This window comes from Hibiscus syriacus, unplaced genomic scaffold (genome assembly GCF_006381635.1).
Source record: "Hibiscus syriacus cultivar Baekdansim isolate YM2019G1 unplaced genomic scaffold, ASM638163v2 tig00110480_pilon, whole genome shotgun sequence".
NCBI classification, from domain to species: domain Eukaryota; kingdom Viridiplantae; phylum Streptophyta; class Magnoliopsida; order Malvales; family Malvaceae; genus Hibiscus; species Hibiscus syriacus.
The window spans coordinates 352,793-375,050 of record NW_024062756.1 but is presented as its reverse complement, the minus strand read 5'-3'; the positions used below and the strand labels follow the sequence as shown (position 1 = coordinate 375,050).

The following is a 22,258-nucleotide window of genomic DNA, read 5'->3' as shown; positions in this document are numbered from 1 at the left end:
TTGGATGGAGTTGCTAGATCGCCAGCCGATGAAGGTTTATATGTTATCTTGGGGGGTTTTGGATTGACCCAACTTGTTCTCTTTGTGGTTTTGAAAATGAATCCAGAGATCATCTTTTTACTGATTGTGATTTTTCTAGTCATATTTGGTTGAAAATATTGCAGGTTTGTCTTGTTAGTAGGACTATGAATGGTTTGGCGGATATGTTGAGTTGGGTGCAGGATCATGACTGGGGTAAGTCATTGAGGGTTGTTGTCATTCGGATATCTGGGTGTTGTTACCTTTATAATGTTTGGCTGGAGAGGAATGACAAGCTGCATAGGACTAGTCCTGGACATGTTAATGGAGTTATCTTTTGATTATAAATGTTGTTAGGTTGAGGTTGAGGGGTTGTTTAAGAGTTATTGTTGTCCCCCTGATTTTGTTGCAGGGTGGGGTTTTCTCTCTTTGGCTTGTTTATGCTAGTTACTAGGTACTAATTTTTGTTCTCTTTGTAATTAGTTCTGTACAGGATGGTTCTTTTTGGGTGAATAAAAACGTCATTTACCCAAAAAAATGTTGATGTATTAATTTTGTGAATCTATACAATAATTTTCGATTAGGAATAAGTGTGGATTTTTAATTAATATGAGAATTTAACATGATTTTTAGGGTAAAAATCTGCACCTAACATGATATACGCATATATAATTTCTTTTAATCTTATTAAGTAAAATAGATATCTAATTGAAAATAGATATATATATATATATATTATAATTATTTTTAAATATACAAAGAATAATTATAATTTCTATATAATTATAATTATCTTTAAATATATAAAAATAATTATATTATTATCTTAAGTCGAGTCAATAATCTTAATCTAAATCTAAAAAATAATCGTATAGAATCGAGTCCCGTGCCATCTATACTCTCGACGGATGATGTTTGATGAATATTTCCTAACAAAAAATAGTTATAACAGTCGGCAGAGCCACATGAAGATCCTTCAATTTGAAGCCCACAATTTGTAATTTCCCCACCTTTAACCAATTCAAGTAACACGTCTTTAGCCTGTACTTCTTTGAGATAAGAGCAGCCTAACTTATCATAAACATAAACGTCCAACATGCAATTATTATTTTCTTTAGATAAACTACATATTTAATACCTAAATTATCACTTTTGTTACATTTTGACCATTAAACAATTTTTTATTTCAAATTTATATTTAACGTTTAGTTTTAGTTTCATTTTAATCACATGCCGTCAAAAAATTAAAGATGATATTGTTGTGTCATCGTAAGATAATGTCAGATCACAATTGAAAAAAAATTAAAATGTCACATCAACAGTTCTATTAATTTTTCAATGGTGGACAAAATAAAACTAAAATGAAACGTTAGATATATTTTAAAAAAATATAGTTTATGACCAAAACAAAATAAAAGTGATAGTTGAGATACTAAATGTGTAATTTACCCTTTATTTATGACAAATATTTTAAGAAACGTGCTTTGTCACTTTCGCTTTCATTTACATAAAGCAACCAAAGAGTAAACTCTTCCTTTGTAATAATAAATAATTTCTCTAACAATATTTCCAAAAAAATATCAAATAAAAATAATATATATATATAACATTAAAGTTTATCCTTAATATTTGTCTAAATAATTATTTATGTCCCTATTGTTTTTAAACACTTTATTTTTAATGTTTATTTTTTGATCAAATGGCTAATGATTATAAATTTAAAATTTTTATTCTTCTATCCTTAATTCAATCTATTAAGATAAGATGATAATTTTAAACTAGTAAAATTTCTTGGGTCATCAGAAAATAGATGAATGATAAAGATAACATATCATTATATATAAAAAATGGAAGACATAAATGAGTATGAATATTTTTAAATTAATACTAACAATTTTATTAATTATAATAATAATAATTTATAGACTTTATAGAATAAGGTTTAGGGTTATAATTTGAGATTAATGCGAGAGGGGTAAAGTTTGGTGTAAAGAAAAGAAAGGTGATAACTTTGATACCTTCCTTGCTAATGGCCAATTAGGTAGCAACAATAACAATTTATATTTGGTGTTAAAAAATTGGCAAAACCAATAGCACTTATGTATTGTGTTGTTGGATGTATTAGTTTACATGTCAACATCAATGTTTCAACCCATGAAAATATCTAAAACAAGAGAGGGTTTAGGGCATTTTAATAATCTAATTAATATTAACATAAAACATAGTCTTTGTCACCCTCTTACATTGTCATGTCTTGATTGATTATTGATGTGGACCAATAAAGAGACAAACTTAGATAACAATCAACGTTTGGACCTCTATAAAGAGAGTATTAGATACGAGTATATCATAATCATCACACATATTATATTAAATATGAATATATCATTATCATCATAATTATATTATTATTTTATAATATAGAATTTATGAATTAGGGATTAAGGTTCATATTTGTTCTCTAAAAAACAATCTTCACAATTCCATCATTTAATTCTATAATATTAATTTTTCTAAAATAATTAATTTTGAATCGGGTCGAATTTTGTAAAAGACGAGGTGGAATAGGATCATGATTAGATTTAGGGTGAAAAATCTCTTACCTGATCTAGGATAATAGTATAATTTTCTTTGACATATTTAGAGAGTTACTATAATACTCAATTTCTATAATTTTTTAATCAGATCCTTATTTTGTCGAATAAAAATAAGAATTTTTGATATTGTGTCGAGCCAAATCAAATGCAAATTTTTATCTAAAAATTCAGGTCGAATCGGGTTCAAATAAAGGGATATGCTTCTTTGATCAGGTCGGATTAACGGATAATCTAACCTATTGTGATCCCTATTATTACATGTAACGATAATCCAACCTTTGACTATTCAACACTAAGAATGTCGATGGGGCAAGTTTTGTGAGGATTTATCCTACTTTGCATTTAATTTAACGAGGATGAATACATATTTTACGGGTGATGAGACGAAAAAAAAATTAAACTCGTTGTAGATGGTAAGATAGTCTATAATTAGAACATAGAATGGGAGGAAAATTGGGTATTGGGATGGCTAAAAAATGATATTAAAGTCAAAGCAAAACTCATTAAAAAGTTGAGCAAATGAAGTGAATGAACATAGTCCCTTGCTTGTACGAAAGGGCAAATAAGTTGACGGCCACTAGTCCAATTTAGTGGCGTTTGCGAACATGGGGGCCGATTCCCTTTAAACAATGCTTTCATGTCCTATTTCTCGCCCATTGTTTCACGGACTGTCCCCTCCGTATCTTACTGCTTTAGCATGTGGTTCAATTACACCAACATGTGTTTAGTTAGCGCAGCATTCGAGAACATATTCGTTTATATATTCACTAACATGTTTATTTAGAGTTAACCAACATATTAACAAACATAGTGAAATTACACCACTAGTCCTTAAGCTCTTTAACATTATAGTTTGAGCTCTAAAGTTTACTCTATGTTCAATTTAGTTTTTTTTATAATACTTGTTATAACTTGCTATTAGATATTATATATAATAATCAACATTTAACTTATTGATCGACTAATTTAGATCGAATATAATAAAAATCTTTCGAAATATATTTGTTTATATATACAATTGATGAGTGGTGAAATCCAATGAATCCGGAATACAACTAGGGTTTTGCCATTTTAGTGGTGACATGATTTAGCACTTATAGTCCCTTATTTTCAATTGGTGATTGTTTTGATACTTAACTCATTAATTAGTATATGTTTTTAAGTTATTCAAAATCTAATAATTTTATTTTTATATCAAGAAAAACAATTTAAGATTATAAAATTATAACTTATAATAATAAAAAAATTATTTTGATCTTCCAAAAATTTATAATTTATTTCTAACCCATCCTAAGAAAAAAAATCATAGCTGCACCCCTAACATAAAATAAGTGTATTGCAACCCTTAAACCTAAAGACTCGAACTTTTCAATAATATATATTTTAAATAATTTATATTATTAAATTATATAAATATTCTTATTTTACATATAAAAGACGTCAATCCAAATTAAAATTTGTGTTTAAATTCGAACTTAAATACAAATGAACTTAAACGAACTCGAATAATTGAATTTGAATAAAACAAATTGATAATTAAACTTACTTGAACTTGAACTTGAATTGCTTGATTCAATATGGAGCCAAATTGCAGCTTTATTTTGACATTTAATCAAATTCGAACTAAATATCGAACTCCAAAGATTGAATCCTCAATCTTGAACTTACCATTGTTCAAATTCAACTATTTACAAATAGTTTAACTACAACTTTTGGGCCACATTCATGTTTCTGGGCAATCATTTGATGAGCCCATTAGCATAATATGGCGCATCCAAGTTTTTTCCCAGCCGCTTTGAAGGGTTTTAACTACAAATTTTCCTGCAAATTCCAATCAACTATCCCAAGAAAAAAAGTAGGGGGGAAATGTCTTCAATAGGTACTTCAAAGGGTGTTCTGGAAATCGCCAAATTTGGTCTCTATGTTACGATCCCCATCGTTCTTATGTACACTTTCGCCAACAACACTAAGAATCTCCAGAAATTTATGGGAAATGTGAGCTCTCTTTTATCCCGTCTATTTTTTAATTGAATGGATTGGTTTCGTTTAATTTTATTTGAGGTTTGAGATATTTTAATCTGGGGTAAGCTTTAAATCTGATCGAAGTTTGATATTTGTTTGAGTTTCCTGAAATTTGAGTGTTTATTCATTGCTCTTGAACGTGATGTGTTGTTAGAGAGATCGGTGATCTTTTATTTTAATGTTAATAATCTGGGTTCTTCCATAGGCTAGTTTGAAGTGGAGTTTGAATCTAAAGTCATAGTTTTGAAGGGCCTGTGTTCTGTAATTTCATGGATGCTACTCTTCCATGAATTTGTAAGTGAGATGGAGTTCAATTAAATCGATAGTTTTGGGCCGATGTTATGAGAGTTTGTGTATGAAAATTCATTTATATTGTTTCAACTTTCGATCCTTATTTTTCGTTAAGCTCCCATGTTCAACACCCATGTTTGATGCATATTTGGTGATGAGTATGGCCCTCCTAGAATCTTCTAAATACATGGAATACCTTAGAAAAGATTGAATATATTTACGTCGACCACGTTATCGTATCTGACACTTACACACGAATCTAAATACATAGAAATTCATTGATGAACTTGTATGCAAGTTAAATGATGAGTTTAAAATCATAGTTTTGGGGCCATGATATGTAAGTGAATTTCATGGTTTACGATTCATTGTATATAGTTCATAATCCGACTATCCATATATGAATCATTTAGTGCTCTATTATTGACACCAAATTTTCCTACTGGGGTACTTGTTCAAATTGTTCATCAACCCCCAAAATCTGGATAGGTTCTTATCCATATTAGATTCCTTTCCATCTTTTGCTCTTTGATGATTGAATGTAGGTCAGAATCGCCTGCAATTTCAATGTACAGAATGGTGATTTGCTATTTGATGATTGAATGTAGGTCAGAATCATGTTGATGCTTCTATATATTGTCATAGGTTATTTCTTATTAAGAGTCTAAATCATTTCTGTTTTCCCTTTGACGTGAAGCGGTCCTATATAGTGTATCCTCCAGAGGGACCAAGACCTCAATCGCCCGAGGAGTTAAGAGAGATGGCTCATGCACTAGCTAGGAGGAAAAATATCCGTTGATGCTCTTTAGGGTTTTAAGTGATCAATGTAGCTTTTCCGGATTGCACCAATTACCATGCCCTTTAGGGATGTAAGTGATCTATGTAGCTTTCCTGGTTGCACCTATGGCTATGTTATTCGGGTATGCAAGTGATTTATGTACCTTTTCCGGTTCCACCTATTACCATTCCGCAAAACCTGTTCTTTGTAAGTATGCTATATAATAAGTATATTGTTTCAAGGAAAGGAAACAATATATGGTTTGTATGACGGCTGATAAAATTTATATCCAAACTTGTATTTTTGCTTACCATGGATATACCTTGTTAAAACCTTTGTATTGTACGTTTGGATGAATCGGTGACGTAATTAAGCCTTCAAATAGCTATTCATGCACAAATTTGAAGGCGTTGGCGAAGTGGCATGATCGACAGATGGATTTTCTGATGTAGTTGATGCTCTAATGCTCGCTTTATGCAATTTTTGCATATACCAATTCCTGGTTTAAGTAACAGTTTATTGGAAAAGAAATTTAAGTTGAATAACAAAAAGGTTAAATTGCTTCCAAAAAAGTCCCTACATATACCCACAAAGAAGAAAAGGAAAATTGAATTTAACTCTCAAATAATATCCGATTCAGATTGGTTGATTATTGACGGTGATATTAAAGAAGAGGAGATAATTATCTGTTCTTACTTCTGGGCTTTTCATTCAAAGGAATCGGAAAACCTGAATCATAGCATCAAAATGCAGTATCACCCTCAAGGCATGCTTCTCAGCATAGGTTTATACAACACAAGCAAGAAGCATTCCGGTTTTATAGGTTCTTATCAATTAGTGTATGACCATATCATAAACCCTGGTCATTGGACCGAGGATACGCGGCGAGGCGCTCGAACCCGCCGATCTTTGTTCTAGGAAACTGAAAGCAGTCGATGTCAGTGGCTGAACCGGGTTTACGACTCTCGGTATATTGAAGCATGTTAACGCTAAGAATGTCACCATTCTTGATCAGTCACCTCACCAGCTTGCCAAGGCTAGGCATGGTTTAACTGTTGATTCTTTTGCTCCTCTTTCCAAGGTTTTCCGGAGATATCCGAATATTATTTGACCTATCCATCTGTGCATTATTATATTTTAAAATTTAAAAACACTTTCTATTACCAGATCAGATCAGATCAAATCCAAATCACTCATTTCGTAAATATATGAATGTTTACAATTCAATTTACGTTATTCAAATAAATCCCACATTATTTTCAAATAGGCATTTAATGCCTAAATTGAGAATTAGATTGATAAATAGTTTATTAAAGCAGTACAAATATTTTGAAGACTCGATTAGAACATTTAAAAAATGTAATAATCACTTTAAACTCCGAAGATATTATGAACCGTAAATATATGGATCGACATGAGACGATGATTCTTTTATCCGGTAAATAATCGGTTTCGCACGATAATACGGTTCTTCATCAATCAAAGAATTTGGTCCCTCGGCACTCTCGATAACATCTCCTGCAGGGCTCAACTCGTTGTTGGTGGAGTCTTTGATTTGCTTGACGTCTCCTACCACGAACTGGATTGAAAGGATCAGGACAAGTGAGAATACAACAAGAGCAATCTTCGCCATATTTGTACAATGAGCTTAAGGATGAGAATGAGATGGAATTTAATGAGGCAATGGGTTTAAAGACGGGAACAAGATGAAATTTAAAGAGTTTAGAATGAAAAACTTACGACGAATTCAGAAATTTGTTAATTAGTATAATACTTAATGACCATACACGTGTAAGATAAAGATAACTTTTCTCCATATTTCTAAATGAATTGTTATTGTCAATAATTTATTATATTTTAGTTAATTATCATTTTTTTTGTAATATGACAGTGAAAATAATTATAAATACACTTTAAATATCATTGTTATAAATAGTATATTTATTTAAATATAACAGAAAATTTGCTTTAATTTATCTATTTTAAATTAAAAAATTTACAAAAAATATTGCACTTTAAATTTCATTGTCGAGAAATTAAAAATAGAAAATTTAATAAAAAATCAAAATTAAGAAGATTAATTGTTCAAATAAAAATATGTCATATGCTTAATTAAAACAAAAAGTAACAACTATCCGGGCGAATTATAAATTTCTTCATTACATTCTGACGTTAAATAGTTAATGATGTTACGACATGACAGATCACATTCAAATGATATTGTTTTGGAAAAACTAAATTTACACCAAAACTATATCGTTTTAAATCTATATAAAACTCATCAATTATCTTTTCATTTTATCACTTTTCCTCTTTTATTTTTTTCATCCTATCTTTTCTATTTATTTGTTCAAATTTAGACCACCGCTCACAGTGATTGGTCACTGCATGGACTACTATCGACTGTCTTCAACGGTGTTCAATGAGTTTAAAAAATTCTCGTCAAATTTGTTTCGCTCTCCTGAACGTGAATCTGGTTTCTATTTAACTAGAAAATATTTCAAACTGTTAGGTATAGCTCATAAATATACCAGTAAAGAGGACAGGAGATGGAGCGGAGTGAGCGAAGCGAACATCAACTGTCCTTATAAAGAAAGTCTCGTTGTGGGGTTACGAATTATGTGGGTTGGGGGTGCGGGGGCGCAGTCCTCGCGGTACGGTACATGGTTGATTTTGTAATTATGTACCAGGATTTTCTATTATAAATAGAGATGTAACCTAGACCTAAAACATCATTGAATAAAACTTCTAGCGCCGCCTAGGCACCGAGGACGTAAGCACATTGCCGAACCTCGTAAAATTCTCGTGTTCTTTTGTTTTTCTTTACCCGTTTTCGTCAACAATTGGTATCAGATGTCAGGAGCAAAATTCGAAGTCGCGAAATTCGATGGTCAGGGTAACTTCGGATTATGGCAAACGAGGGTGAAGGATCTATTGGCGCAGCAAGGGATCTTGAAGGCTTTGAGACCTTCAAAGCCGGCGTCGATGGATGAGGAAGATTTGGAAGAATTGCAACAGCGAGCGGCAGGAACCATACGATTATGTTTGGCGGACGAGGTCATGTATCACGTCATGCATCTATCGTCTCCAAACGAAATTTGGAGGAAGTTTGAAAGTCAGTTTATGTCCAAATCCTTAACGACAAAACTGTATCTGAAGCAGCGGCTGTATGGGCTGAAGATGCAGGACAATCACGATTTGGCGCAACACGTGAATGTCTTCAATCAAATCGTTTCTGATCTGGCTCGGCTTGATGTGAAAATTGAGGATGAAGACAGAGCGATGATTCTATTGTGTTCGTTGCCTCCCTCTTATGAACACATGGTGACTACTCTTACATATGGGAAAGAGACTATCAACGTTGAGGAGATTACTGCAGCCTTGTTGGCTCACAACCAGCGGAAGCAGAATGCAGGGGAAAGCTCTCAAGACGATAGCTTATATGTCAAGGGTAATCGAGATCGTGGACGGAAGCCAGAGAAGGCAGGGTTCGGGAAGCGAAATTCCAGATCCAAATCCAGGGATAAGAAGACGATTCACTGTTACAAGTGCAAGGAGGCGGGACATATGAAGCGAGACTGTCCGAAGTTGAAAAAGCAGACTGATGAGAAGCGTGATGGCTCATCCAAGTCTGTGAACGTGGTCGAGGATGATAATTCTGAGTGCAGTGAGGGTGATATGTTTTCTATTTCAACGACACAATTGACGGATGCTTGGATTCTTGATTCTGGATGTTCTTATCACATCACGCCAAATAGGGAATGGTTTTCGACATACAGGCCGGTTAATTCTGGTTCGGTTTATTTGGGTGATGATCGATGTTGCAATATTGTTGGTATTGGTGATGTCAGAATTAAGATGCACGATGGCTCTGTTCGGACGTTGAGTAGTGTTCGACATATCCCAGACTTAAAGAAGAATTTGATTTCCTTGGGCACTTTGCACAATAATGGTTTTATCCCTAAGGCTGACGAGGATAGGGAAACCATTCGGATTGTTAAAGGAGCATGAGCATTGACTGTGATGAAAGGCAAGATGACTGCAGGGAATATCTACAGATTGTTAGGGAGTACCATTGCAGGTGGAGTTCACTCTGTTGAGTCCTGTGATGAAACGACAAAATTGTGGCATATGCGCCTTGCTCATCTTAGTGAACGTGGTATGGCAGAATTACACAAGAGAAACTTGTTGCATGGTGTCAAAAGCTGTAAGCTCGATTTTTGCAAGTATTGTGTTATTGGTAAACAGACTAAAGTCCATTTTAAGACTGCGAAGCACACAACTCAAGGGATTCTTTATTATGTGCATTCTGATGTATGGGGGCCTTCCACGACATCGTCTTTGGGTGGATCTAGGTACTATGTTACTTTTATTGATGATTTTTCACGGAAAGTTTGGGTGTATTTTTTGAAACAGAAATCTGAAGTTTTTGAGAAGTTCAAGCTGTGGAAAGCTGAGGTAGAAAACCAAACAGGACGAAAAATCAAGTGTTTGCGGTCTGAAAATGGTACGGAGTACACAGATTCACAGTTCCTACAATTCTGTAAGGAGCATGGGATTCAAAGGCATTTTACAGTGCGCAAGACACCACAACAGAATGGTGTTGCGGAACGAATGAACAGGTCATTGAATGAAAGAGCCAGATGTTTGCGGTTGAATGCGGGGCTTCCCAAACACTTCTGGGCTGAGGCTGTTAACATGGCGTGTTACCTTATCAACAGATCACCAAGGGCATCGCTGGCTGGGAAAGTTGCAGAAGAGGTATGGACTGGTCATGATGTTAGTTTTGATAACTTACGGATTTTTGGTTGTCCTGCTTATGTGTATGTACCTGCTGATGAGAGATCCAAACTTGATGCAAAATCGAAGGAGTGCATTTTTCTGGGTTACAAGAAAGGTGTCAAAGGATTCAAGTTCTGGGATCCAGTTGCGAAGAAAGTTGTGATTAGTAGAGATGTCGTTTTTGATGAACAGTCCATGTTGCAGCAGAAGCAAGACACGACAGTGGTGGATTTCGAGCAGTTTCCAGTTGAGAAACCAGAAACTTCTCAACCGACTTCTGGTGGTTCCACTACGGATGATTTGCAGGATTATAGTCTCGCCAGAGACAGGGTGAGACGGACGAATATAAAGCCTCCGAACAGATTGGGTTTTGAAGACTTGGTATCTTTTGCACTTATTGTTAGTAGTGATGATCTGGTTACTTTTCATGATGCCGTTACTAGTCAGGAAAACGACAAGTGGATAGCAGCCATGGTTGAGGAGATGGAGTCTTTGAATCACAATCGCACATGGGAGTTAGTTCCCCTTCCTGAGGGTAAGAAGTCGATTGGTTGCAAATGGGTGTATAAGAAGAAACCAGCAGTAACAGAAAAAGAGGGGGAGAAGTTCAAGGCTCGTTTGGTAGCGAAGGATTTTTCACAGCAGAAAGGAGTTGATTATAATGAAATCTTTTCTCCTGTGGTCAGGCACACTTCAATCCGAGCAGTACTTGCATTGGTGGCTAGTTGGGATTTGCATTTAGAGCAGATGGATGTTAAAACTGCTTTTTTGCATGGTGATTTAGAGGAGCAGATCTACATGCGGCAACCTGAAGGTTTCACTCAACCTGGAAACGAGCATTTAGTTTGCAGATTGAAGAAATCTTTGTACGGGTTGAAACAGTCTCCGAGACAGTGGTATAAACGGTTTGACTCCTATATGATCAAAATTGGCTACAACCGATGTGAGTATGATTGTTGTGTCTATGTTAAGAGCCTTGATGATGGTTCTTTTATTTTTCTATTACTGTATGTTGATGATATGTTGATTGCTGCGAAGAACATGGATGATGTTATCGGTTTGAAAACTTTATTGAGTCAGGAATTTGATAAGAAAGATTTAGGTGCTGCAAAGAAAATTCTTGGAATGGAAATTTGCAGGGACAGAGACTCAAGGAAACTGCGGCTATCTCAACGGGGTTATGTTGAGAAAATGCTAGAAAGGTTTGCGATGAGCAGCGCGAAACCAGTTAGCACTCCAATGGCGAATCACTTTAAGCTCTCATCAGAACAGTGCCCTAAGACAGATAAGGAAGCTGAAGATATGGCAAAGGTTGCGTATTCTAATGCTGTTGGTTGCTTGATGTATGCGATGGTATGTACTCGTCCTGATTTAGCTCATGTTGTTAGTCAAGTTTGTAAGTACATGTCTAAACCTGGTAAGCAACATTGGGAAGCAGTCAAGTGGATCTTTCGATACTTAAAGGGTACTGTGGGACATGGAATTGTTTTTGGGAGTCAGCGGGATAATCCATTGGTTATAGGATATGTGGATTTAGACTATGCAGGTGACTTGGATAATAGAAGATCTACGACAGGGTATGTCTTTACTCTTGGTGGAGGGCCTATTTGTTGGAAGTCTACTGTTCAATATGTTGTGGCTCTATCTACAACTGAAGCTGAGTACATGGCAGCGGCTGAAGCTGCAAAAGAAGCTTTATGGCTTACTGGTTTAGTGAAGGAGTTGGGTGTTCAACAAGGTGGAGTTCAATTGCTTTGTGATAATCAAAGTGCTATTCACTTGGCTAAGAATCAGGTGTATCGTGCTAGAACTAAACATATTGATGTAAGGTTCCATAAGATCATAGAGTTGGTTGCATCTGGAGAGGTTTTGTTTCAGAAGGTACATACTGATGAGAATGCCGCTGATATATTCACCAAGCCTGTTACGACAGACAAGTTCAAGCATTGCTTGGACTTGTTGAATGTTTCGAGTTGTTAAAGAAGCAAGGTAACCCAACCCACATTGAAGTTTCCAAGGGGCAGGATATTCGCTAAGGTGGAGATTTGTTAGGTATAACTCATAAATATACAAGTAGAGAGGACAGGAGATGGAGCGGAGTGAGCGAAGCGAACATCAACTGTCCTTACAAAGAAAGTCTCGTTGTGGGGTTACGAATTATGTGGGTTGGGGGTGCGGGGGCGCATGCCCCGTGGTACGGTACATGGTTGATTTTGTAATTATGTACCAGGGTTTTCTATTATAAATAGAGATGTAACCTAGACCTAAAACATCATTGAATAAAACTTCTAGCGCCGCCTAGGCACCGAGGACGTAAGCACATTGCCGAACCTCGTAAAATTCTCGTGTTCTTTTGTTTTTCTTTACCCGTTTTCGTCAACACAAACCCTATGAAACTGTCATTTTTTCAATGATTTTTTACAGTCAAATCATATACTAAGAGCTTCCTTTGTCATTCTCTTTTCTTTTTACATGTTATATTTCATCAAAAAAAACTTTCAAAAGACAGAAAATTTCAGTTAAATTATTATTTCGACCACCAAATCGTAGTGTGTATGAGATATGTCGTACTCCTCATCCAGTGAAACTCTTTTATCATTAAGATTAGAGAAACGATACTTCGACAGCATAAAATGGGAAAATCCAAAGCTTTATCTTGCTTTTCCTCTCTTTTTCTTATACGTTTATCCCAAGTTTTAATTTATTATAATTTTATCCTCATACTTTATTTAAACTAAAAAGTTAACCTAATGAAATAGTTAAATCTTAAAGTAGTTTGGTGTACTTACATTTACTACATATGGAAGGAGAGGAATTACAGACGATGTCGGGGGACAAATAAGTATACGGGTGATATAATTGATTGTATTAAATAAGTTATTAAGATTAAAATGTATATGAGGATAAGTAGAAGTGATTCTATTAACTTAATTCTTTGTAAGCTTGAGGGATACAAAATTAATCCCTCAGTACATTGTTTGTTCTTGTAGTAAAATGTTATGTTGTTTCTTGGGTAATATACAAAAGGTATTATCCAAAATAATAAATTAGTTAAATCTTTTCATTAAATTATTAATCTACAAATAAAGGTGACAATGAAACGAGAACGAGACAAATGCTGACAATTTTTGTAATTTTGTAAAATGTAAGATGAAATTCTCACAAATTAAAAGAAATGGACTAACTTTTCAATTTTTATAGAATGAAAGGATGAAATTAATAATTAGACCTGAAAAATAAAACTATCATTTCATCCTTAATTAATAAATAGAAGCCTTTATCTTTTCACATATATATTAAAATAAAAATCAGCAAATATTACAATCAAAGGCAGCCAAGTAAATACGGTAGTTTACATCAAATCCCAGTTTTGAGCAAATCAGTTGACAAATTCACAGCTCACAAACTCCATTTTGAAAGCTTCAATCGAATAAATTTAAGTAAATAAACCCAACACAACCAAAAACAAAATAAATACAGGGACAATGAAACTGTTAACACAAGAAAGTTAAACAAAAGGCCAGCTTCAATTGTGTGTTTAATTCATCACAGTTGCACAACACATGCAGGTGCCGAAGAGAGAAGCTCTAGGCTTGCGTTTAACTTTACCTTTTGTTGTACCAGATGTGACAGCCTTAACTGAAATAGAAACCTTTGATGTTGTTGTCTCCTTTGTTGCAGATTGGTTGTTTTGTTTAATTGGATTCATTAACATGTTGTTGTTGTTGTTCTCAGCTTCTTCGTCTTCTTTCAAGAAGCCAAGGAGTGGGGTTTTCGACTTCTCGGAATCGCTTCTTTCTAGTGTAACACCTTTCTCATGTGCTGCCATTGATTCATACAGTGATGGGGTTTCACTTTTCTCGGCGTCGGCCACTGGTTTTCCATGATCCGTAACCTCGAGTTGGCTTGAGAAGCTGTCGATGGTGGTCTTGTCTTGGTACAGCAATGGTGTTTGATCCGAGTCTTCGGCTCTTACATTGATTCTGAGATCGAGATCGAAGCTCGGCGACTTACGCATGGTCGTGTTATCCGAATTCGATTCCATGCTGAGCCTTCCCACACTTTCTGGTTGGTTATGATGATCACCATTGGCAATAGCTTTAGTCTCTGATAGTGTCAATGGAACATATGAGTCTCCATTTTTTCCTCTTGGTGCACCATTTTCAATGGGATTTGAATCTTTGTTTTTGCCAACCATTTCTTCTATAATTTTCTTCTCTTCTGTTTCTTCTTCTTTGTGCATTTGATCCATGGGAAATGTGTATGCAGAATCAGTGACCAGTTGAACTTCTTGTTGCGAGTCCTTTTGTTGTTCTTTCTGGTTGTTAATAGATGCATCAACTGGATGACCATTCTCGAGAATCTGTGCCTGGTCATTCATCATATATTGAGGTGAGAATTCACTTGGATCATCAGCTTTTGATCCTTCCTCAGATCCCTTTCCGTTCGATTTCTCTATCGCGTCCTCTATCAATGCGGCTTTTTGACTAAGAACTATGCCTTTGTCTTCGGATTCAGAAACTTCGGCCTGGATGTTCTGTGTCTCATCTAAAAGGATAACTTCAATCTGTGGTTCAGGGGAATCATTTTTAGTTGAGTTCATCTCAGTTGGCAACTCTCCAATGCATTTGGCTCCACCTCCCATAGGCAAATTGGTCATTACTGTAGTCATACTTCCTAAATCATTCCCAGGTTCATCTGTTTCCATTTCTATCTCCGGACTTTGGTCGGCAAAAACCCTCACAACCGGATCAGTTGAAGTGCTATAATCTGAAACAAAACCATTTTCCTGATCTTGGCATGTTAAAGATGGTATGAACCTATCCTTACTCTTCAGTGGCCCATTGCACTGTAACACCATTTGTTCAGCACCGATTTCGGTTGATTCATGCTCTTCGGGTTCTATAACTACTACCGATTCTCGAGGCACAGAATCACCTGATGTAGAAGATTCTTGATCAGATAATGAATTGCTAGCCCCCTCATCTTCAGCTGCAAATTAGCACCAAAAAAACCAAGATGGAAATCTTATGTTCATTGCATATCTAAATGAAGAACATTTTTATAGTCAATTGATACTTATGACGTATCAGTATCTTGTGGTACTCATCACTGAAGAGTACTAACCTTCCTTCATGGGATTCTCATCCTCAACATCGTGAGTTCTTCCAGACAGAACCTCCCCGAAATTCGATTCTTTTTGCATCTCATGATCTTCCAGGTTCTTCGATGAAAAAACTGGTTGGGTTTCGCTGCCCTCAACTACTTCACTTGGTTTTGCATCAGCTTCTGTAGACTCAGCTGGAGGATCAAGTTCAGTTTTTCCTTGTTCTGTAAACACCGAAGACAAAAAGTTTCAAACTGATCACTCGAATACGAAACTCAATTAAAAGGGCAAACAGATTCAAGTTCAACTTCTGCATGCTAATGACTCACTAACCTTGCCCTTCCAATGTCTGGTTATCAAGAGTATCATCTACAATCACAAGGTCACCGGAAGCAGATTCGGCCTCTATGTTATTACAATCTTCATCTTCAGCTGCTGGAATTGTTAGATTTTTCCCTTCAGTATCATCTTTTGCCATAGGTTTCTCTTGTGGTTCAGCACTTGTATTGCTCACTTCTGCGTATACCAGGATTGTAAACAGACGACCAAACATTGATAAATAAAACACCGCACGTACTAACCTTTCTCATGCTCTTTCGGATTGTCACCTTGAAGATCGACGGTTCCAAGGGGATCACTCGAAAATATCCCTGTCTCGGTTCCATGACTACTTTCATCTCCACCTGCAGGAACTAGGAGACCTTCCATATTTGTTTCATCCGTACTAGCACCTTCTTTCAAGGGCAATTCCTCTACTTCAAGAATTGTGCTAGTATGTTGTTCTACATGGATCCATCATCATAGTAAGTCGAAAAAATATATCTTTTAGCAAGTGGGAATAACCAACCATACATCAGTAATCAAGATATATCCTAACCTTTCTCATTGTGTGTCGGGTCCTTGATACGGGGAGATGCTAGGCCATTATGTTCAAGAGAAGCCGATTCCGCCTCATTTCCCCGAGCATTGTTATCCTCAGCTGCAGGAAATAAATGATCTTGTCCTTTTTCCTTTTCTGCATAACCAGTTTCTTTCATGGAATCTTCCTTATCTACTGGAATCATGTTATTATCTTCTTCTACATCAATCATCATCATCATCATATACAGAGAACCATATATTGGCAAATAAATCACTGTATTTCTAACCTTTCTCATGGTCTTTAGGATTGACACTGTGAAGATCTGCAGTTCCCTCGGGATCACTGGAAACTAAGCATGTTTCATTTGCATAAGTAGCTTTATCTTCAACTACAGCAAGTAATTGACCTTGTCTATCCATTACATCTGTGCTACCAGCTTCTTGTGAGGATCGCTCCACGATTTCATCATTTATGTTCATATCCCCTCCTGCGCCGGTTCAACACGGTACGAATATGTAAATATAATTTAGAAATACTATCGCTGAAACATTGTTTTTTTGCATTAGTTCATTGGAATTGGAACATATAGACAACAAAACATCATATCCATTAACCTTTCTGGTCAGGTTTCGGCTTGTCAATACATGGATGAACCATTCCTTCACAATCACCTAAAACCAGCCCTGTCTTGCTTCCATGAGTACTTCCGTCTCCACCTGCGGGAACTGGGCGAGCTTCTGCATTTATTTCATCTGTACTAGCATCTTCTTTCAAAGGTATTTCCTCTACTTCAAGAAATGTGCTAGTATCTTGTTCTACATCAATCCATCATCATTGTAAGTCGAAAAAAATATACCTTTTAGCAAGTGGGAATAGCCAACCATATATCAGTAATCAAGAGATATCCTAACCTTTCTTATTGTGTGTCGGGTCATCGATACGGTGAGATGCTAGGCCATCATGTTCAAGAGAATCCGATTCCGCCTCATTTCCCCGAGCATTGTTATCCTCAGCTGCAGGAAATAAATGATCTTGTCCTTTTTCCTTTTCTGCATAACCAGTTTCTTTCATGGAATCTTCCTTATCTACTGGAATCATGTTATTATCTTCTTCTACATCAATCATCATCATCATCATATACAGAGAACCATATATTGGCAAATAAATCACTGTATTTCTAACCTTTCTCATGGTCTTTAGGATTGACACCGTGAAGATCTGCAGTTCCCTCGGGATCACTGGAAACTAAGCATGTTTCATTTGCATAAGTAGCTTTATCTTCAACTACAGCAAGTAATTGACCTTGTCTATCCATTACATCTGTGCTACCAGCTTCTTGTGAGGATCGCTCCACGATTTCATCATTTATGTTCATATCCCCTCCTGCGCCGGTTCAACACGGTACGAATATGTAAATATAATTTAGAAATACTATTGCTGAAACATTGTTTTTTTGCATTAGTTCATTGGAATTGGAACATATAGACAACAAAACATCATATCCATTAACCTTTTTTGTCAGGTTTCGGCTTGTCAATACATGGATGAACCATTCCTTCACAATCACCTAAAACCAGCCCTGTCTTGCTTCCATGAGTACTTCCGTCTCCACCTGCGGGAACTGGGCGAGCTTCTGCATTTATTTCATCTGTACTAGCATCTTCTTTCAAAGGTATTTCCTCTACTTCAAGAAATGTGCTAGTATCTTGTTCTAATCAATCCATCATCATGTAAGTCGAAAAAAATACCTTTTAGCAAGTGGGAATAGCCAACCATATATCAGTAATCAAGAGATATCCTAACCTTTCTTATTGTGTGTCGGGTCATCGATACGGTGAGATGCTAGGCCATCATGTTCAAGAGAATACGATTCCGCCTCATTTCCCCGAGCATTGTTATCCTCAGCTGCAGGAAATAAATGATCTTGTCCTTTTTCCTTTTCTGCATAACCAGTTTCTTTCATTGAATCTTCCTTATCTACTGGAACCATGTTATTATCTTCTTCTACATCAATCATCATCGTCATCATATACAGAGAACCATTTATTGGCAAATAAAACACTGTATTTCTAACCTTTCTCATGGTCTTTAGGATTGTCACCGTGAAGATCTGCAGTTCCCTCGGGATCACTGGAAACTAAGCATGTTTCATTTGCATAAGTAGCTTTATCTTCAACTACAGCAAGTAATTGACCTTGTCTATCCATTACATCTGTGCTACCAGCTTCTTGTGAGGATCGCTCCACGATTTCATCATTTATGTTCATATCCTCTCCTGCGCCGGTTCAACACGGTACGAATATGTAAATATAACTTAGTAATACTGACGCTGAAACATTGTTTTTTTACATTAGTTCATTGGAATTGGAACATATAGACAACAAAACATCATATCCATTAACCTTTTTTGTCAGGTTTCGGCTTGTCAATACACGGATGAACCATTCCATCACAATCAACTAAAACCAGCCCTGTCTTGCTTCCGTCTCCACCTGCGGGAACTGGGCGAGCTTCTGCATTTATTTCATCTGTACTAGCATCTTCTTTCAAAGGTATTTCCTCTACTTCAAGAAATGTGCTAGTATCTTGTTCTACATCGATCCATCATCATTGTAAGTCGAAAAAAATATACCTTTTAGCAAGTGGGAATAGCCAACCAAATATCAGTAATCAAGATATATCCTAACCTTTCTTATTGTGTGTTGGGTACTCGATACGAGGAGATGCTAGGCCATCATGTTTAAGAGAAGCCGATTCCGTCTCATTTCCCCAAGTACTTTTATCCTCAGCTGCAGGAACTAAATGATCTTGTCCATTTGCCTCTTCTTCTTCTGGTGAAGATTGTTCCTCGGCCTCATCTTTTATGGTAATATCTTTTTCTGCATCAGTTCAATAGCAATAGGAATATGTAAGCATAATTAAGAAATACTGATATTGAAACATGTTTTTTCATGCTATAATTCATCGGGATCGTAACATGTTTTCCATTGGTTAACCTTTCTCATCATGTTTCTGCTTGTCAACACGTGGATATTCCGTTCCATCGAGACCACTGAAAACCAACTCTGTCTTGGTCCCATGAGTACTTTCATCTCCACCTGCAGGAACTAGGCTAGCTCCAGCATCTGTTTCATCTGTACTAGCAGCTTCTTTCAAAGGCAATTCCTCTACTTCAAGGATTGTGCTAGTAGCTTGTGCTGCATCAATCCATCGTTGTTATAAATCGAAAACTATCATTTAGCAAGCATGAATAGCCAACCAAGATATATACCAACCTTTACAATCGTTCTCCATATCTTCAATACGAGAAGATGCTAGGCCATCCAGTTCAAGATAAGCCGGTTCCATCTCATTTCCCCAAGTATTTTTATCCTCAGCTGCAGGAACTAAATGATCTTGTCCTTTTACCTCTTCTACATAACCAGCATACCTTAGCAAGTTCCTGCCAAATTGACAACCATATGTAATGGCAGTGAATACTATATGACTAACCTTTTTCATCTTTTCCATTTACATGTATATCTTCAGATGCAACAACTTCATGATCTTGTTCCTTTCCGTAGTCCTTTCGACCAGCATCTTCCATAGATTTCTCTCCTTCAGTTTTCATGTCAACTTCTTCTGCATCATTCCATCAGAACATTATACATACACATTAACATATTTCGAGCGTTTCAAATGCTGAATCCACTAACCTTTGTCTTCTGTTGCAGGAACTACACGATCCGGTTCCTTCAAATCATCAGCGTGATCAAATCCTTGCACATGTTTACCCTGGACCGTGTTATCTTCTTCTGAAACAGTACACACCAGCATCATCCTAAGTAGCTTAACATGTAGAACATTTTAGCGTTAACTCAAATACAAATTCAGACGCACACCTCGCAAACCGGAAGTGTTGTTGTTCCCCATTTCATTCCCCATGTTCAAAACACCAAGCCCTGAATATATTGAACCTTAAGGATCAATGCCTGTGATAGCTAGAAACTTTGCTATTGAAGTATATGAACTAAAGGGGAGAGCCTAATTCAAAAAAATATAAAACATTTCCAAGAAAAGACCCATACCATGATGATGATGATATTCACATGCACATAACGAAAAACATATGAGTACGGATTGTGATGTCTTTGAGACCTGCCAGGGTGTTCACAGCAGTTGATGAAAATGGTGACACTTCATAGGTATTTTGCTTAAAGCATAAGCCTAAGAGAGAAGGGTCCCTCGTCAGCCTAATTGATATAAAATCTGACTAAAGTTGCTCAGCATTTGCCTTATATTTCTCCTTTCCTTTTTGTGAGACATGGACATTATTCTTGATTTTTTTTTTTACATAAAACTGTGTTGTTGTTGTTGGATTATTCTTAAATGGGATTATTCCAAATTCTAGGCAATCTTAGAGGAACCAATAGGTTAATCTAAGCCTTTTTCTAGGCACTCATTGCTGTATGTTCAGCAAATATAGGTGTTTAGCTCGTCTATGTTGTCCCAACTCTTCATTTTTCTTGAAATACTCGTAACAGACACTCGTGTTTGAAGCATATTTAGGCATAGATACAAGGATCATTCAAATACATGAAAATCTTCTGAAATTATCAATATCAGCCATATATTCGAGTAAAATATATAGATTTTAATTAATAGTTTAGTCTTATGAACAGGTAAATCTATGGGTTTTTTTCCAGGAGGAACATGTTGGAAACGCCAAATGAGTTGGATGTGTAAGTCGTCTGATCAAAGACAGTTGAGAGAAATGTAATAAGAAAAAACCTGATTTTGTTCAGAAATATTGATAAAAAGCATAAGAAAAAAGACCCTACATGGCTGTGCAGAGTTGAACTTTATGATAAAAAACGATAGTCCATATGAATTAGTCTTTCATCACATTGACAGATCTTCAGCATCTAATCCACTCAACATTATATTATATATATACATATATATAAAAGGGTTTTAAGCAATATATTGAACTGGTATTGGCCAGCTTAGGGTATCTAACAATTCTTTTACACAGTAATGGGTTAGGGAATAATTGTTGTGGTAAGGCCATAAAGAGGCGTGGGTCTTTTGTTTTAGTTTTTGGTATAATCACTCGGTATTTTCGGACATAATAAAGATTCATTTTATCAATTTAACTTATTATATTTATAAAACTATCATTCAAACCATGAAAAATATTTAAAGAATTTAACGTCTTATCTTATTAGATAAACTAGTAATTAATTAATGCACATAATTGACTACATATATTTGAGTGGTTATATGTAATTCTTTTATAAATCTTTTACCTATGAACAAGCTCAAAAGCTAAGTGTAATTGGACCCATTTCATCTTCTTTTTATCTAATTGAGGGGGAATGGCAGGAATATGGTGGGTGGGGGGTATCCACCATAATAATTTCTTTAACTAAAGATTTAGACTTTGAAATTATTGCACCATTTGGGGGATGGATTGGGGGCAAGAGTTTGCCTTTATTAAAAACTTAGTCAAGCTTTTTGTGCAAAAATTAAGGGCTTTTGAGGTGGCATATGAATCAATAAAACATACCATTAAAGAAACTTTAAGCTTTGATTATAGATATCCAATATTAGATATTGTCACAAAATATTGAAATTGCTTTTTTAATTCCATAGATGAATTGAAATGTGCACGAATCATTGAATGAAAATGTGTATTGAGTTGGCATTCAACATACACATTTTAAAAGAATTAAATTAGATAAATAATGATAATACAAATATGATGTGTTTAAAAATTATTTTAAATAAATTTTAATCGACGAAAATGTAAATGAGTTAAA

At 35.6% G+C, this 22,258-nt stretch overlaps 2 protein-coding genes across 2 annotated transcripts; one reads left to right on the top strand and one right to left on the bottom strand.

Annotated features, from left to right (window-relative positions):
* The first annotated feature begins 4,462 nt into the window (after positions 1-4,462).
* On the top strand, positions 4,463-5,976 carry LOC120128391. The gene is made up of 2 exons (XM_039146072.1): positions 4,463-4,610; positions 5,626-5,976. Exons 1-2 carry the CDS (start codon positions 4,482-4,484, stop codon positions 5,725-5,727), a joined length of 231 nt encoding a protein of 76 aa, XP_039002003.1. The 5' UTR covers positions 4,463-4,481; the 3' UTR covers positions 5,728-5,976.
* Positions 5,977-13,878: 7,902 nt separating this feature from the next.
* LOC120128456 lies at positions 13,879-20,735 on the bottom strand. Its single transcript, XM_039146145.1, has 20 exons — positions 20,525-20,735; positions 20,339-20,398; positions 20,153-20,251; positions 19,950-20,078; positions 19,733-19,870; positions 19,454-19,654; positions 19,145-19,336; positions 18,860-19,048; positions 18,532-18,732; positions 18,261-18,461; positions 17,968-18,168; positions 17,640-17,840; positions 17,369-17,569; positions 17,072-17,272; positions 16,744-16,944; positions 16,473-16,673; positions 16,177-16,377; positions 15,929-16,111; positions 15,616-15,819; positions 13,879-15,480 (listed from the first exon to the last, which is right to left on the bottom strand). The coding sequence occupies exons 2-20, from the start codon at positions 20,379-20,381 to the stop codon at positions 14,027-14,029; spliced, it is 4,641 nt and encodes a 1,546-aa protein (XP_039002076.1). The 5' UTR covers positions 20,382-20,398; positions 20,525-20,735; the 3' UTR covers positions 13,879-14,026.
* Between the last annotated feature and the right edge of the window lie 1,523 nt (positions 20,736-22,258).

Bases quoted from the DNA above. Each gene is read 5' to 3' on its own strand.
- LOC120128391 (XM_039146072.1), top strand. From the start codon at position 4,482: ATGTCTTCAATAGGTACTTCAAAGGGTGTTCTGGAAATCGCCAAATTT. The intron at 4,611-5,625 runs GTGAGCTCTCTT...TTTGACGTGAAG, and splicing joins TCCAGAAATTTATGGGAAAT to CGGTCCTATATAGTGTATCC.
- LOC120128456 (XM_039146145.1), bottom strand. From the start codon at position 20,381: ATGGGGAATGAAATGGGGAACAACAACACTTCCGGTTTGCGAG. The intron at 19,337-19,453 runs GTTAACCAATGG...GAACTGATGCAG, and splicing joins GCAGAAACATGATGAGAAAG to AAAAAGATATTACCATAAAA. The intron at 19,049-19,144 runs GTTAGGATATAT...GGATCGATGTAG, and splicing joins CCCAACACACAATAAGAAAG to AACAAGATACTAGCACATTT.